The sequence below is a fragment of the Labrus mixtus genome, chromosome 16 (assembly GCF_963584025.1).
Source record: "Labrus mixtus chromosome 16, fLabMix1.1, whole genome shotgun sequence".
Classification (NCBI taxonomy): Eukaryota; Metazoa; Chordata; class Actinopteri; order Labriformes; family Labridae; genus Labrus; species Labrus mixtus.
In genome coordinates this window covers 5,684,284-5,702,806 of record NC_083627.1, presented here as the reverse complement: position 1 = coordinate 5,702,806, position 18,523 = coordinate 5,684,284, and the positions used below count along the sequence as shown (strand labels likewise).

At 39.9% G+C, this 18,523-nt stretch overlaps 2 protein-coding genes across 2 annotated transcripts in view; one reads left to right on the top strand and one right to left on the bottom strand.

Moving 5' to 3' along the window:
* Nucleotides 1-1,779: 1,779 nt before the first annotated feature.
* LOC132990655 (transcription and mRNA export factor ENY2-2-like) lies at nt 1,780-5,181 on the bottom strand. Its single transcript, XM_061059007.1, has 5 exons — nt 5,113-5,181; nt 4,957-5,027; nt 4,792-4,862; nt 2,434-2,508; nt 1,780-2,053 (listed from the first exon to the last, which is right to left on the bottom strand). Exons 2-5 carry the CDS (start codon nt 5,022-5,024, stop codon nt 1,977-1,979), a joined length of 291 nt encoding a protein of 96 aa, XP_060914990.1. The 5' UTR covers nt 5,025-5,027; nt 5,113-5,181; the 3' UTR covers nt 1,780-1,976.
* A 246-nt stretch (nt 5,182-5,427) lies between these two features.
* The window catches only part of nudcd1 (NudC domain containing 1), a 33,843-nt gene continuing 20,747 nt past the window's right edge, over nt 5,428-18,523 (top strand). The window contains exons 1-5 of the mRNA XM_061059001.1: nt 5,428-5,621; nt 6,787-6,941; nt 9,561-9,746; nt 11,942-12,125; nt 12,746-12,934. Coding sequence (XP_060914984.1) covers nt 5,507-5,621; nt 6,787-6,941; nt 9,561-9,746; nt 11,942-12,125; nt 12,746-12,934 — 829 coding nt within the window. The 5' untranslated portion in view covers nt 5,428-5,506. The remainder of the gene's footprint in view (nt 5,622-6,786; nt 6,942-9,560; nt 9,747-11,941; nt 12,126-12,745; nt 12,935-18,523) is intronic.

The window sequence follows — 18,523 nt, the reverse complement described above, 5'->3', positions numbered from 1 at the left end:
GTAGATTTTCTCATTATTTCATCCACTCCTTTAAATAAAGTCATATCATTTTAATATTTACGTGACATAAGTACCAACAATTTATTCAACAAATCTGCCATAAGAAAAAGACAAAAAGGGAAAATGTGTTAAGATATTACAATAAATAGTCTGTGGGTGTAGAAAAAGTCAAATAAAACCCCACATTATTATACAAATACATCAGAGTATGGTTAGAGAAGCTCAGTAAAATATTGATGATAACTAACTGTGATAAACGGTGAATAATTAAAACGTTTTTTACTGTGAGTTTTGTGCTGATCGATGTCCTGACCGTAAGAAGTCACTTCCATTTTTTGCACTTTCGTACCTTTATCTGTACAAGATCTTCTCTGTATTGCTCGAAATATTAAACCATATTGTTAAATAATAACTCTGGTTTTTAAACAGTGAAAAGTACTTTTGTTGAAAAGTCAACATTGTCGTTTAAGAAGGCCATGTTTAAATTAGATTTCAATATTTTTCAGGTACCGATGAACTGAGGACAAAAGGAGACAATTTTATTTATCTTACATTATCATTATGTGGTCACAAGTTGTTACAATCTAATTACATGGGAACAAGTTATTAACTTCAGTTCACAAGTTATTAACATAGACTGTAAATATTACAGGTTATTAACCTTTGCAGCCTCTGAAGTCCCAACAAGTGATTTTTATTTTCACTTCAGTACACAAGATAACTATCTTTTTTGTGCAAACAAAATAATTATGTTGTGCGAACAAGAAGATCAAGATCATCGCAAGATATTAACTTTGCGTGCTGCAGCCTGGAGGAAGGAAGTAACTTATGAGATACTAAAACTTTTTTGCACCTTTAGATACGTGTTTTTTTTCAAAGCAAATTGAGCTTGACCATTCTCCATAAAAAACTTTTAAGTGTGTTTGTAAAATGAGGTATCTACAGCTGTCATACAACCCACAACATTTGGTCTACAGATTTCTGCTGCAGGCACTCAAAAACACTCGTCGCCCACACACACACAGGTTTTCACACTGCCCACACACACAGAGCTAAACACTCCATTTAGAAATCTAAATATAGCTCTGTCAGTGTAAGAATGTACAGTAGTCTACTGTCACGTTTTCTCAGTCTGTGATTGTGAATAATGAACACCAAACATGTTGCCCAGCAGGTTCAGACAGATGTGTGAACATCAGTGCACATGCCTAAAGTGTTTCTAGTGAGACCTGCTAAAAACTATACCTTGAAGGTAAAATTCCAAACTGCACCAAAAAAAAAAGTCATTTTAAAGGAGCAATATGTAACTCTGACACCTAGTGTTTGAAATTGGTATTGCACTCCACATTTAAAACATTAGAGAACAATACCTTGAAGGACAAATTGCATAACTGCAGCAGCATGAACTGAAGCCTGAGATGTGTTTGATCCCAAATTTTGTTTTTCAGAAAGAAAATGTATTTTTGGTAATTAAGTACAATACAGTAAGTATATAATGCTTATTTATGCCTTCACTGTATTGCTATAATTTAGTGCTCAGTTGCAACGTTAAAATTATTTAACCAAACAAAAGTCTTTGTGCTCAGCAAACAAGACTTACCTCATAAGTAGGAAAAAGAAGGAGACCATGACATTTCTGGCTGTCCCATCATGTTCACTGCAAACTGAGAAATGAAGGCATAAAATGGTGCATCTGAAGATTTGGGTTTTCACAAGGGGAGTTTTTAAAAAGGTGAAACAGCTCTAAGCAGTTTCAAAGAAAAACTCTGAAAACCCAAATGACCAAAATAGGCACAACTTTATTTATTTTCCAAAACTGCAGCATTACAAACTAAAATCAATATGAAAACACAATACGAAAAAAAAAAGAATTACACTTCAGCATTGCTCACAATGAGAACAAACATCAGTTTAGGATTTCAATTTACGGATCTACAATGAGTAAAAAAAAGTCTATAGACGGTGAGTCGCCTCTTTCACAAAGTGGCATGTTGAGCTAGAAAAGCTCGGATTCTCTGCAGGAGCTCTTTCTTCACACTGTCGGGTACGAGTGCTGCAACACAGAGAGAAACAAACATGTCGATATTCAGGAACAAACAGAGGGAAGAGGACAACACTGCAATACATGCTTTATTATATTTATTATGATGTACTGGTCTGCATCATGAAGAAAAAATAACACCTATCAAATTTACATGTTTCAGGGACATATTGCAATGAGCTGAAAATATTTTAGTGGATAAAGATCGTATTCTTCAGAAAACACGCCTGATGTCATCCATCCTTCTGTGTTGACAAAAGTCCTGATTTGTTTTATTCTTTGAGAGCCGTGAGTTTCACTACCAGATAAAAAAAACAAAACTCCACTCAGGAGTTTTAACACAAGAACATCAAATCTTCTGTTGTGTGCAGTTTGCATGTTCATGTCCGTACCTCTGCCTTTGGGTGTGACTTCTGTGACCAGATCCTCCACTGTGACATGCTCCAGACCCTTTTCTTTGATCACATCTGAAAAAAAAAAAAGAGGAAAAAGTTATCTCACAAAAATCCCTGATACACATCTGAGCTGAGGAACCCTGATGTAACATCCACCCATCTACACTCATATACACTGCCTGTCCAAAATAAAAAGTCGCCACCTGGATTTAACTAAGCAAATAGGTAAGAGCCTCCCATTGGATAATAACTGCATCGGCGATTATCTTTCAGCTGGCAACAAGTTATTTAATTAAACTCATTTGCAATGAGTAGCTTCTCATTTCTTAAACTACGATGTTGAAAGACCCCATCCTGTGGTCGTGGAAAAGATGTTAAGTCTGTTTTGGTCAAATCATTGGCATGCATCAAGCAGAGAAAACATCTAAGGAGATTGCAGAAACTACTAAAATTGGGTTAAGAACTGTCCAACGCATCATTAAAAACTGGAAGTAAGATTTCCCCTGTTCCAGAGTGATCAGGGTAAGAAGAGAGGCAGATGAAGTGATGCACCCATCATGCCTACTGTACAAGCCTGTAGGGGGCAGTGCTATGATCTGGGGTTGGTCAGGTCTAGGTTCAGCAACATTATGTGCCCAAAGAATGAGGTCAGCTCTACCTGAATATACTGAATGACCAGGTTATCCCAGGTTCAATGATGATTCATCAGGATTCATCGGGCTCAAATTGTGAAAGAGTGGTTCAGGGTGCATGAGACATCATTTTCACACATGGATTGTCCACCACAGAGTCCAGACCTTAACCCCATTGAGAATCTTTGGGATGTGCTGGAGAAGACTTTGCGCAGTGGTCCGACTCTCCCATCATCAATACAAGATCTTGGACGGAAAATAAATCTTGTGACATTGGAGAAGCTTATCGAAACAATGCCACAGCGAATGCGTGCCGTAATCAAAGCTAAAGGCGATCTAACGAAATATTAAGAGTGTGTGATCTTTTTTTTTTTGGCCAGGCAGTGTATGTTCTCTGTTTGATATTTAAATGTTACGCTGTAATATGTAGTTTGTCGTGCTGTTATACGATACAATCTGGGTTGGGGTTTTCTTATATCGCAGGTAGACCAGATATGGCACATTTTTTTCCAACAAGGTGCAGGTCCAGGTCAGACAGCACTCTCTGTGCCTGCCTGAGTTATGATATGAGTTGACTCCTAGTGGAACTTATCTGAATCAGTGAATTTCAACATCCCATTAGGGACAATAATGGGATGACTCAAGGACAGCTTCTTCCCCAGAGCCATAACCACACTGAACCTGGACATGCGTTGACCGTCCCACCCTCACCACACATACTGTGCAATATTTATTTTATATTTCTGCAATATTTTACATTTCATACTGTGCAATATTTATTTTATACTTCTGCAATATTTTACATTTCATACTGTGCAATATTTATTTTATACTTCTGCAATATTTTACATTTCATACTGTGCAATATTTATTTTATATTTCTGCAATATTTTACATTTCATACTGTGCAATATTTATTTTATTTTATATTTCTGCAGTATTTTACATTTCACACTGTGCAATATTTATTTTATATTTCTGCAATATTTTACATTTCACACTGTGCAATATTTATTTTATTTTATATTTCTGCAATATTTTACATTTCACACTGTGCAATATTTTATTTTATATTATATTTCTGCAATATTTTACATTTCATACTGTGCAATATTTATTTAATATTTCTGCAATATTTTACATTTCATACTGTGCAATATTTATTTTATTTTATATTATATTTCTGCAATATTTTACATTTCATACTGTGCAATATTTATTTTATTTTATATTTCTGCAATATTTTACATTTCATACTGTGCAATATTTATTTTATTTTATATTATATTTCTGCAATATTTTACATTTCATACTGTGCAATATTTATTTTATACTTCTGCAATATTTTACATTTCATAGTGTGCAATATTTATTTTATACTTCTGCAATATTTTACATTTCATACTGTGCAATATTTATTTTATACTTCTGCAATATTTTACATTTCACACTGTGCAATATTTATTTTATATTTCTGCAATATCTATTTATATTCTGTTATGCTACTACCTGTAAATAACTCCTCCCATACATTGCCCATCTTACCTGAATGAGAGTTCCTTTTTTTTATTGTTTTCTTCTTTTGTTGTTTTTAGCTGTGGATGATTGTATGTGTGTGCACTTTAAGGTGAAGCCAAATCATTTCGTTGTACACTTGTATAATGACAATAAAGACATTCTATTCTACATCTATCTCTGAACACTGATGATTCAGGTACTTTACCTTTGCAGTGTGCTTTCAGCTGATCCTTCCAGCCACACTCCACCAGCTTCGCCCTGAGCAATTCTTTCAACCTGCAGCCACACATTTAGTTCACATCATTTAAACGCATATTCAGGTAGAGTAGAGCTTGCAGTGATCGATGAGAAAGGAAAAAAGCCTGCTTACCGCTCCCGTTCCCCCATCTCTATCAGCTTTTGGTTTATTGCAGCCCTCATCTGCGAGTCTTTGCTCATGATCTGCAATCAAACACACACCAGACGATGAGAGGAACACACACACAGATATGTGTAATTCAGATAGCATGCAGGTAGACGCTGTTACCTTTTGTCGAGATGGATCAGCTGGGGGGGGAACACACGGTCCCTTCACAACACCGTTCCGCCTAGATCATTAAAGCAGCTGAATGGTTCCGCCTTGACGTGGGTTCATTTGGCACAAACGCTAAACGTCATTGTAAAAAAAAAAAATATGATACGTAAATTTACCTTCGTGGAAATTAATTTAAAGTTAGCAAGGGGAAGTGCACAAAACAATTTACAGGGAAAAAAATGTAAGAACTCAATCTCCTTAGAGCGCCAATACATTTCGTGTCCGTCGTGAAATAAGTCCGTGCGCACACACACACACAAACAAACCGGAAGCGTGTTTCACCAGCAGCATCACCTCAGTTGACAAAACTTCTGCATATGCCAGTGTTGTTTAAAAAAGGGGGACAATGGCTGCCTCGAATTATTCACTGAAGGTCAACAGGGACCTGCTGGACCCCAACTTTGAAAGTTACAGGTTATCTCTGGACGCCATACCGACGTACAACGTGGAGCTGGATGCAGGTGAGAGGAACCTGCAGCACAGTTAGCACACTGTGCTAGCTCAGGTTAGCTCTAGTCCAGTGCAAGAATAAAAGCTCTGTAGAGACACTTGTGTCACAGTTTGTAACAAGCATGTGGCAAGCGTTTTACTCCACAAAGAACTACAATATGGAACAACACGTACATTTTTAAACACAAGAGGAAATCTGTATTTTATATTTATTTACTTTATTTAGCCTGTATTTATCCAGGTTAGTCCCACTGAGGGCTACCTGGCAGCAACAAAAACACCAGAGCACACATTTAATAATAAGAAAATCATCAGTTAAAAACAGCTGCATAGAGAAAGTTTGGAGTCAAGATTTAACATTTAGGGTTACTTACTTATGCAGTTTAAAATCAGACTGCAGGTTGTTCCAAGCAAAAGGTACAGAGGTGCAGAAAACCTTAAAAAAACATTTCTTACTTTGGGATTAACAAATTGCACAAAAGTCCACAAACGTAGGTAATGTCCACCATGTTTAGAAACTCTTTAGATTCATCACAATCATCCATTATTCACCATGCACCTTATAACTTATCATTTAGTATTTAGTATTTAGCCTACTTGCACATAGTTCTGTATATATATATTTATTTCTCCTTTACTGCACATAGTTCTGTTTACATCTGTTAGTCCGATCACTGTCCACTTATATCTACTCTTTTTATATTTTGTACTTTTAAAGATTTATTTTTTGGGGCTTTTTGTGCCTTTTAATGGAGAGATAGGACAGTGGAGGAGAGAGAGAGAGAGGGGAACGACATGCGGGAAAGAGGCCACAGGCGGGATGCAAACCCGGGCCGCCCGCTTGAGACGACAGCCTCCATACATGGGGCGCGCGCCCTAACCACTGCGCCACCAGCGCCCCATATTTTGTATTTTTAAGTTAAGTTTAAGCTTTAAGTTGTATTTAAATTGACACTTTATATTTGGGTTAAAATGTTTCGTTTACTTGCACTGTTGTTAATTTACTGCTCTGTGTGACTTTGAATTGCCCCCCGGGGACAAATAAAGTTTTTTTTAATTGAATTGAAGAACATACTCTTCTGCTTATAGCACTTTATAAACGCTGGTGATCGTTGGTCACATGTTTACACGTCGTTCTTACCCTCCTGCTTTTTTTTGTTTGAATCTCTGCTGCAGCTGTGGAGGAAGTGAAGCTGAAGGATACTCAGTACACTCTGGAACACATGAGAGCGTTTGGCATGTACAACTACCTCCACTTAGACCCTTGGTATGAAGACAGCGTTCTGTTTGTGGACTGCAAAGGACGGGTTCTCAGTCTCAGCGTCACATTGGTGAGCCTTTAAAACCTCTTTAAAGTCAGTCATAGCAGGAGTTTTTTTTATGTGCTTGTGCTGCGTGGGGTTGTCATGGAACCAGAATTTTTAACCTCAATGCAACACTAGTAAAAAAAAATCATACGATATCAATACCTGTTTCAATACCATGGCAACAAGAATACAAGTCCTAGGCACCCAATACTAGGCCTCTTTTTTTTAATGAACAAACTGCACACTGTATACATTTCACAAATACATCTGCAGCTTTTCGGTACTGAACGTTGCCAATTTCTTCATGCACTTTATATAGTGTCCCCTCCTCTGCTCTCTTTCTATTTTTAAGACATATCAACTTAACTTCTGCGTCTTTACGAGACGCCAAAAGGATTTGAGAAACATCAGTACTTGCAGATTTGTGTATTGGAATCGCACACCACACTCTCTCTCTCTTTTGCTTAGGGGAACTTTGAACTATGTCTGAATGTCTGAAGTTTTTTTAAAAGCTTATATACTTTAAGATACTGTCGATTATTAAAACCTTTGAGATTGTGTCTTTTTAAAAAAACATGAAGTCTTTTAAGTTTTGAAATGACCTTTTAATGCACCTCATCTCATTTCCCTGCTGTCTGAATGAAGCTAAATCCTTTCTTTTTTTTTAAAAAGCCATCAGGTCAAATGACTCTGTTGTGATTCTGTGTTGTGACGGTGGAAGTGTTGGAGGGATTCAGTGCATCAGACGCACCACTAGATGGTGACCAAACACCAGGAAACCAGGAGCTGTAAAGATTTTTTTTTTTATGCTCATAACAGAAAAACACATTTAATTGAATCATTCTTTGCACCCGTGCACTCGATGCTCTGTTCAAGAAAGTTAGAGACGCAGTATTTTGGGAAAAAGATCAACTTTTTATCACATTTTTTTCTGCTTGTCGTCTGATCCGACGTGAGGACAAAGTTTAGGAAGAGCTCGTTTAAGTCTGTGGCGATTGATCCGGTTATCCGGATCGATAATTGATCCGGGTTTGTTATCCAGTACATCCTGAGGCAAGGAGCAAAAAATCAGTTCGATGACCTTTTCAGCAGCGACTCCTTTTATGTCTCAGAACTCATTGACCATAATTAGAAATAATTGGATGTGAATCTGTGTTTTTTCTTCTCTTTTCAAACTGGCCTGGATGACGAGCATGAGACTATAACCCAGTGAGACGGACTGTTTTTCTGCCTTTCAGTGGCATCATTAAACGACTCTTTATGAATATGTGTTGCTCACAGTGTAATTACAATCATCACACCGTAATTATCGCTCCTGGCTGCCCTCCCCCCCCCCGCCCCCCCACCCCCTTTAGTTTTTTTTCATACATTTTCAGGATAGTAGTCTCACTTGCCTCATTGTACAGAGGCGGTTCACGCTCTGTCCGGGGCATTAATGCAGCAGAAAGCGATCTGAAAGGCGCCTCATACATCATGTAATGTTGTGATTCACAGTGTCACGCTCCATGGAAACAAAAAGGCAGCTGCTGTACAGTCCCTTTCAAAAACCCTGTGACTTAATGCAATGAGTAATTGATGCTCATGCAGTTGCATATATCTGTCTCTTACTAATAAGGCTGTGGGCTCATATAGGAGGTGACACATGTCCTTGTCCTTGATGAGTACATTTTTCTGTTCCTCATGTTTTCTGTTTGATCTCTCTTCCTTTGTCCTTTTTACGTCAAGAACATTATGGAAATAATAGATCCCTGTATATTTGATACGATATGTAAAGTGCAGAATGTCTTTATGGGTTTGGAGTGGTTGAGTTTCAGACGATGGCCTCTCTCTCTCTCTCTCTTCTGTTGAAGTTCAAAGCCCTCTCTTATGAACTCTCTCAACTCGAGTCCTGACTAGACCGCTGAGAGTCACATCTAAGTTAACCTAAAGTTAGGCTGTTTTAGAAACCCTCTACTTTACTTGTAGTACGTACTGATTTGGCCAAACATTCAGTAACAAATGCGAGATCCGCAGTATGCCAAAAACTACCCTGACTCATTTATTCAGTCTGGCTTTTATATCGTGTTTTATATCAATTCAAATCTTAACATTACTGTATTGTCTTTTTTATCCTACGACAATTTTAAATATTTTCCTCTTATGTATTTATTTTAATATCTTGTTGCTTTTATGTGTCATATTTTATTTTATTTTTATACATATTTTTTTAATTCTTCTTGGTGTGCATTAGTCTCTCAATGATTTTATAAACTATAATACTATTATATATATATACTATAAACTATTTTGTCAACAACTTTTCTGCACTCTTGTAAAGCACTTTGAACTGCAATTTAATTTGTCTGAAAGGTGCTATATAAATAAAGTTTGATTGAATGTGTACTGATTCTCAGACCAGTTTCCCTCGCGTACTGTTTCCCACAATGCAAAGCACCAGGTCGGAGATCAAAATGACGGACATAATGTTTTATTTCAACGTTTATCATAAAATTGCAGCTCCGGTGATTTGCATATTGCTCTTGGCCATATTGACATTTCTGTAATGTTTTCATGAATCGTGCAACCCCCTCGCTTGGACTCATCTTTAAACCTGATTGTTTCATGGACGCAGTGATTGATGGCTCTGTTTTCTCTTGAACCCAGGACACCGCCCTGGGGAAGCCGAGAGAGGTGTTCCGTTTAACCGATGAGTCCAGAGAGTGTGAGGACCGTCTGTGTGCGTCTCTCAGCCTCACCTCGGCGACCTGGGCGGCTCTCGCTGACGGTGCTGGACGACTTTATCTCCTCCGCACCGGTAAGAGAGGAGACAGCTCCCATATGAAGTGGGAGGTAAGTAAATCAGATGAGTTTGATGCTTAGAGAAATGCACATGTTGGATTCCCATGAATAAGACGTCTTTCATGGCATAATCGATCACATCTCTGCTCACAAAAGTTTCAAATGTGAAACCAAGATTAGTGGAGAGTAGTGATTTATTGAATGTCCGGAGAGCCAGACACCTCAGTAACAGGTGATGTAACCACTGAATCAATACATGACACATCATAACAGTCCACAGGTGCAGAATAACAATTTAATACAAAAGGTGATTCATTATGAAAATGACAAATAAGCCTCTTTCTGCCAGCAGATGATTTCGCTGGTGACAAGCCAACGTTTGATATTTGTTTCTTTCTGGCGCCTGAATTAATTAAAAAATAAAGCGGCTGATGGTCATTTATTTTCAATTGAAGGCAAGCTTAATTAAAGAGCAAACCAGGCCATGAATTAATCTCATGAAAAATTACTTTTCCTGTGTCCAGAGCCTTATCAGGCTTTGTTCCCTGTCCTATGGAGCTCCTGCAATAAGTCACACTGTTGCACTTGGCGACTCATTGTGCTTACATGAATACTGACTGTAGCAGCCCTCGACCAAGACAACACATGAGGAAGCGTGGAGTTCGACTGATGCGATTTATTTATTTCATTTCGAGCACCGTGAAACTAGAAAAAAGGCAAAATAAAGCCAAAATTAACATTCAGAAAACAGTGTGTTCAATTCATGACAGATATATAAATATTTACGATTCATTCCTAAACAAACATTTCACGGTGCAACATTTTACTTTAAACAAACACAAACAATAACATCCACATCACAACAGGCCTGATTCAAACACACAACGCATCACATTAAACACTTACAACAATATTGCACAATCCCTTTATAGTAGCGAACCTCCCAATTCATTCATAAATCATTCAATTAACACCTTCCCAAATTACGCACGTACCTCGCTCCGCTTGCCGAGGGTGCAAACTTTCATCTTTGGACACAGCGATCTCCATAAACCTTCGAACCTTCATGCTTAACGGTAAACCATAAAACCCTGTTTCAGTATCGCGTTTGGAGCAAACAAACAATTGATCATTACAAACAAATTAGCCGTGCACATACCGTAACTCTGCTCAAGCCCCCCCCTGCCTGCTCGCCGTGAGTGACGAGCCGAGTGTGACGCGTGCGCTAAAACGTGTAATTCATGTTCCGAGGTGGAGCAACAACAAACAGCCCAAATAGGCTCCTTTGGCCACTTACACTGACACATGTATCAGTCTGCAGCTGAAGGTAGTCTCAAACAAATCCACTGTTCACTGAAAGGCGCAATAGGTAAGAAAAACTACAGTTACCAGCTGACTGCAAAGTGTTCGTTAAGAAAATAGATGACTGTACATGATCAAACAGGATGCTATGGACATGCGCTCATGATGAGATGTCAGGGTGGGTGAGCAGCTGGGTTTGGTGTCCTGCTCAAAGGCATCATGGCACCTCACAGTGGACGTGAACCGGCCCCTCTCCAGAACCCGGTCCTAGCTCCTCGAGTGTCCACTTGAGGCTGGCTTCAAAAGCACCGGAAGTCCCATACACGCACCGTCTTCTAATGCTCATTTTGACCGCAGAAATAAACAAGTTTATAGCCTTGTTCAAAAGAACAAATTGTTTGAATAGCTCATTTCCAGATCGACACACACTGTAATAGTGAGGATCGATTTGATAACTCATCCGTTTTGATTTTATGAAGGATAACTCGAGTCCACACCTCGGGTTCCTGTCCTGTATCATACTTGATTTATGGCCAATCTAGTATACAGTACATGCAGGGATTTCTCACATACACAAAACTGCACACTTTGAAGTCAGAGCGCACTTCATACATACTCAATCTGACGTATAACTTGTTGTGTTTTTGGACACAGCTTTTGGCTCTGCTGCAGCCGCCATCTTTGATTTCTTGTAAGCAGTATGACTTCAGATTTCAGGGGCAGGCCATCCTGACATTTTCTAGAAATGTTCAGGAGTGCATGTGTGAAAACAGCTGACAATGCCCCACTTTACTTTTATTGGTCATTTAAAGGCACCAGCATTCGTCTGAGTCTGTTTTTATGTCAAGCTAAAACTCCTCACAGTGGCTCACACGTGGCCGCCAGCTTGCAGACTTCACCCATGTTTAGTAAAATCCTGTTTTTGTTTGATTTTGTGACCGCAGCCTATGTTCACTGAAGACATGGAGCAGCCTTTCACCATCCTTCACAGCGTCTCACATGTCCAGGATGGAGTCCACACCATGGAGGTCCTGCTGCTCCGCATCCTGAAGGACCCGCAGGAATCCAAAGGGAGCGGATACTGTGTGTCCCTGGAGTGGATCACAGTCGCCAACACTGCAGGACATGGTGGGTGGTGCGACGACCCGATGTTATTTTGGAAGCTCTAGCACAAAGTAAGAAATAACAATCGTTCCATACATAAAATTAAGATCCAAACGAGGCCTGTCGTTACATTTTCATCCTCACGTTCACAGTATTCATCTCAAACAGACAACAGAAATTCTCATAAATTAAATCAAGGAAGTCAGTCAAAGTTTGTTGTTATCTGAGTTTAATTATAATGTCCCACATGAGATCACTCTGAAGTAAACATTGGCACAAAGGATTTTCATTAGTTCCTGGCACTTCCTGTAAAAGAGAAACACTCTGACTACTAACGCAAAGACTGGAAAGAAGACGCAGCCTTTTGACAGTCCGTCCACATTTAGTTTTGATATCTGCTGAACAATGATCTTTAGGTCTTTGTTCAGCGTCTCAGTGGCTAAAGATAGAGGATAGAGTCCATGCCCCCCTTTCATTTTCACCCACTTCACACCAGTAACATTTAGCAAAGAGAGCTAATATCTGATGGAGTAAGAGACTGGATTTCTCCACCTTGATGGACCTGCCCATCGCTCTGACATGAAACATGATGTTTCTGGTATCCCTCTTGGTCTGTGTCACAGTTTAATGCTGTCCACATGCAGGTCAGGAGAAGAAGTACGAGGTGAAGAAGAGGAGGGTCCTCAGGGGGAAGTCGGTGCCTCACTACGCAGCCGTGGAGCCAAAGGGGAAGGGGCTGATGGTGGCGTCGGAGAAACCGTTCGTCTTCACCCACATGGATGGTGTTCCTGTGGAGCAGCCTGACCCAGAGCCCATGGAGGTGGAGAAGACAGGTGAGTCAGAGTTGTAGAACTTTTAAGTCAAGCGGCAACCTCCAGTGTTTAAAAAAATGAAGCCAATGCAGAATTGCAAAAAAAAAAAAAAACTGCAATTCCTCATGTGTCCACTTGAGGCTGGCTGCCAGAAGAACCAGAAGTCACATACACACCCCATTCAAAAACGTCCATTTTGACAGCAGAAACAAACATGTCTACAGACTGGTTTCAAAAACCATAATGGTCTAGATAGCTCATGTCTTTGTTGTCTCACACTGTGAAGGTGGTGATTTAAAAAAAAAAACTGTTCTGATTTGATTTTATGAAGAATACAAGTTATTGATAATAATGCACATGGATGACCTGAATAATAGGCGAGCGCGGTGTTGCTGTTTGTCCGGAGGATTAAGGACTGCCTACAGCTCTTTGTCTGTTAGGTTGACTGAAAGAAATCATTTCCAATATGGCGACCGCAATCGACAGACTTCAAACGCCCTATTCAGTAACCAATGGGTGACGTCACTAACGCTTTGCCCATCTTAATTAACAGTCTATGCTTTATGTCCATCCATGTCATTCTTTTAAAGTCCTATTTGGGTCCCATCAACTCCTTTTAAAAAATATTTGTATCTTTTGCAGCTTAATGTTCAAATTCCTCAAAGAGCTAGCTGCTCATTGAGTTATGTAAATTGAACATGTCAATATTTAAAGTGCGTTACGCAAAAACATTGTTACCCTTTTCTTTTCTCAGTTATTTATCGCCTCAAAAATCTTCCGTCATCAACCCTGAGGAGCTGCATGAATCTCGTTTTCTGTCCTCCTTTAAAAGTAGGACTGCACTAACACGAGGCTTTTCTCTTGTCCTCTGACCACCACATAGTGCTATTACACTTCACGTCATATATTCACCTATTCACAGACACATTCACACACTGAGAGCTGCTTCACAAAGGGCCCATTAGTACATTCTAATCTCATTCAAACACATTCACATGCTGCTGGCTTTACCACCGGGAGCACTTAGCGGTTCAGTATCTTGCCCAAGGACACTTGGACATGTACCGCTGCGGGAGCTGGGGATCAAACAACCGTCCCTCCGATCGAGAGAGGACCCACTCTACCACTGATCCACAGCCGCCCATACTTATCAGTCATCATTATCCTCAAAAGACTGATTAGTTTGAATCCTTGGGTTTCAAGTGGATGATTAGGAATACAAATGTTTAATTCATAGGCAAACATATCTCCCTAACAATCTCTGGAACCTAATGAACATGAGCAATTAGTCTAATTTCACACACCTGTGTTTAGTCAGAGGGAAGTTGTTAGAAGTAAAGTGCCGGATATTACATTCACAAGCTGGCATGTGGACTTGAAAGATTTTGATCAGAGTGCAAAAAGTTGCGACGCCAAATCAGAAGATTTGACACAGTCTCTCTCCGACTTTGAGAAAACACCAAACGAGGTTCAGTTATGGTTTGGAATCGGATCATATTCACAGCGAGAAAGTGTCATCTTTTCTCTTTCTTGTTGAGATCACAGTCTGATACCAGGCTGTCTGAGAAACTGTTGAATCAAAGTGAAACACAAACATCATCTGGACTCCTCTCTCCTGCCTCCGTACACCAACGACGACATCGTCACCACACTCATTATTTGGCATTTCTGTGATGACACTGTTTCCGGTTAAGATTCATAACGCGGGTACATCTGCTTGTGTTTTGCCTTCTTCTGTTATCCATTGCCTTCGAACAGGCAGGAGCTGACTAGATGGGTTGTCGTCATAGAAACGCCTGAGTGGGCAGCACAATATTCTCAATGAGACCGGGGTCTCTGTCATGATCAGTGTCTGTGTACAGCGGCATGTATCAGTGCTCATACTGACCGTGCAGCTTTAACGTCATGACTTTATAGTTTCATCAGAGAGAGAGATGACATCGGGCATGTGAAGTTTAACCTTTGATGGACATTACTGATTCACACTTACGTTGGAAAGGCTGCCTTCAAATGGAACTCGTTAAGTCATGAAGTCGTTCACAGGAAAGTTGTTCAAGTGGGCGCTGTATGGGAACACCGTTGCTAGGCAGCAGCAGATTGGACGCCTAAAGAACCATTGCTAGCTAAGCTAACGCTGCTTGTGTTTCGTAGTGCTGCTTGCGTGCTTGGATCAATAACGTCAGACTTATTCAATTATGTTGTTTAGGAAATGTTCAGGAAAACACAAAAATCGTGCCCGTTACATCTGCATGACCGTCTAAAGGTTGTTGCAACACGGTTTTTACATGACACAGTATCGCCAACATCTTCATCAAATATATTATAACACTATGGGGAAAAATTATGATTGAATGTTAATGTATTCACTCCGTGGGCCAATGCCGCCCATAAGGAGAAAAAAAGGGGAAAAGCTTTCTGGGGCATGGGGGGAGGGGTCTATTTGGGTTAGATAAAACACGGTCCATCTAAAAATGTAAACAATCATAACCAATTTTTTTAACCCTAAAGACTCACCATTACCTATGAACACAACAAGGAAACACTCTTTATTCATTGTTGTCTGTTTTAAAACATGTAAATCCCCTTCTTTTGAAAATGTCCAATCAGAGCCAGCTTTTAAAAAAAACAAAAAGAAATCAGGAAAACAGAACGGGGACGACACACATTTAGTGTTTCCATCCGAGGGAAAAAGAGAGGAAGATGGTTACCACTCATGTCTGCACAGTAAATTCAAAAGATAAGAGGAGGTTAGCTTAGCATAAAGGCTAAAGGCCCTGACACACCAAGGAGATTGTTGGCTGTCGATCCTAGACTAGTTGGACCGTCGGTGAGCGGTTGTCGCCCTAGTTTTCGTTTTTTTTTTGTTTTTTTTGGCCAATTTGACATGTGGAATCAGCGTCGGTGAGAGGAATCTCTCCGATTGGCTGTTTCGGAGGTTTTATTAATCTCCAGCTCTCGACACAGGTTCAGGAAAGCCCCTTGAGCGTGCCGCTGTAGTATCCACGCTTTCACCCATTAGTGCGGTTTCTCCTTATTTGTCGCCTCCAGTTTATTTGCTTTCCAGTTTATAAAAAAAAAGAGGTGACTCACCTTAGAAAATCAAAATGAAAATCATTATTCCCTCTTTTCTTTTTCTCTGCACTTCTAAACAAACACAATATACATTTTAATTTGCGCGCTTCACAGTAGTTGCTTTATGGGTTTTTATTGCCTTAAGACAGAGCGAGGCTTTCTTCCTTCCTTCCCTCTGATTCTTGTTTGTATGCTAATCTACTCTCGACCTCTTCTGATTGCAGCTTCATATTCAAGTCACAAACACGAGAGTTGCACAGCTCTTGTCATCTAACTTCAACAAAATCAGGAATGTTGATCTTTGCCTTTTAGCTTTGATACTTCTTCCTTTCACGCTGGGAGAGTCTTGTCTTGGCTTGGTCTTTCTTTCTTTTTCCTGCTGTTACACTCGGTTTTACTCGTGGCCTGTTAAAACAATCAGAGCAACATCCACACTCTTTCTCTGAAGATATATATATATTTTTTAAAAACCTCTGGTGACCCAGACAGGGCGAGGTGTGTGTGTGTGTGTGTTGATGGTGCAGAAGCAGAATAATGGCCGCTTTTTAGCCAATCCCTTTTATCAGTGCTCTGCCTCTGTCCTTTCAGAGTAGAAGAAGTGGATTAGATGTCAAGAGAGGGGGCAGCTTCAAACAGGCTTGTTAGTGCTTTGAGAGGAAATGCATGGAGGGCAGGAGAGATGGAGGTGACCTGATGGAGAGGAGCTGCAGAGATGCACGAAGGTTGAAAAAGGATGTAGATCGAAATAAGACACCGAAAACACGTTAATAAACACATCAGTAAAATAGTGTGTGCATGGATAAGTCAAGGACTCTTAACAAGTACTGTCGTCATGAGTCATTTAGATTATTTATTGTATGATTCATTATTTAGTTTATGAAATGTCAGAGTTGTGAAAAGAGACATATTCAAACAGCTTTATATTTGAGACTCTGGAACAAGCAAGAGTCTGACGCTTTTATTTTGAAAAGTTAATATTTTTTAAAGCAAAAATCAAAATGTTTACAGCCTGGTTCAAAAATGATTCTTCTGTGTCAGTACCTCATTTCCTTGTTGGTACAACATGCACTGGGGGCCAAATGTTTTTACACATTTTTGATTTGCTCACCCACTATTTTTTATTCCGTTTTTAAGACTCACCTTTAAAGGCAGGGTTGATCATTTTCGAAACTTAGCATGAGATTTTGAAAGTAGCATTCCCTCAGTGCTCCGTCTACACCCTCCCCTCTGTGCTCCCTCATAAGCCACGCCCCTCAATTACGTGCAAAAGCGCCATTGGTCCAGAAGTGAACCTCAGCTCATCTCTTACATTGTGTACAAACTACGTCGTCTCACGTCTCTTTCAGCGTTTTGAGTGTGGTCTAGTGCACATAAGGAGTACAGAACGAGCAGGGAGACAGGGAGGCGCCTGATTGGTTCATCCGATTGGTACCTCGTGGCAGACATTGGTTGAAGTTTTTACAGGCTTACAACTGATACAGATGACGGATTTTCTTCATTCCTTTTTCAGAACACATGAGTTATTAATTTCTGTCAGGACCTAAAGACAATTTACACCAAAATCTTAAAAAAGTGCATCTGGAGGAAATGACCAACCCTGCCTTTAAACATATTTGTACTCAATTGCCTTCCAGTTTCAATAACCCTTCAAGCTCAGCACAATCAAAAAAAAACTCAAACATTTGCTTGTTCCAGCTTCTTAATATCAATGATCTGCTGCTTTTCTACACATTTATGACGGCAAACTTCAGAGTTTTTTTTAGTTTTGGACTGATGTTATGACTAAAGAGGAAACATGAAGACATCACTCTGGGCTGAGAGGAGCGGTGTAGAGAGTGTTTCAGGGTTCTTTGACATTTTTGAGACGAAATGATTCATCGTGAAGGTAACCAGCGGAACGTGAGACAAAACAAGAAAAGGACATTTGAGAGATAAAGGAGAAGATTTGGAATTCGAATGAAAGATTTGGCAGTCGTCCTCTCTCCGACTCGTTACTTTCTTTGTTGATTCAGGCGACAACAAAAGGTGATAATGAACACGTCACAGCTTCAAACTTCGCTGCCAGAGATGGAGCGGTGGTGTGGAGCTTCTTAATTGCACCATTTTCGGAGCTTAGACTTTGCCAGCGATCACTCAGGGTTGTATATGACAGCTCTGGCAGCGAGCTCTCACTATAGGGGTGTTTTCATCTGTACAGAGTCGTCTGTTTATAAAGAGGATGACCTGGCAGATAATAATCTGTTCTTTCTGCCTTAGCAGGATACTCACTTCCTCAATCCTATTTTTTAAGAGTTTTTTTGTGCTTTTTATGCCTTTATTGTAGAGGTAGGACAGTGGATAGAGTCAGAAACCAGGGAGAGAGAGAGAGTGGGGAACGACGTGCAGGAAAGGATACACAGGTCGGATTCTAACCCAGGGGCGCCTGCTCTCCGGGACTTAAGTCTCTGTACATGGGGTGATGCAATGTCCGCTATAGCTCATAGTATTTGTGATTATGCCGGGCTGGATTGAGGTGTTTTCTCAGGATTGTTTTTGACA

Excerpts from the sequence above, each read along its gene's own strand:
- LOC132990655 (XM_061059007.1), bottom strand. The coding sequence starts at position 5,024 with ATGAGCAAAGACTCGCAGATGAGGGCTGCAATAAACCAAAAGCTGATA. Across the intron at positions 4,863-4,956 it reads GAGATGGGGGAACGGGAGCG|GTTGAAAGAATTGCTCAGGG; the intron begins GTAAGCAGGCTT and ends GTGTGGCTGCAG. Across the intron at positions 2,054-2,433 it reads AGTCACACCCAAAGGCAGAG|CACTCGTACCCGACAGTGTG; the intron begins GTACGGACATGA and ends TCTGTGTTGCAG.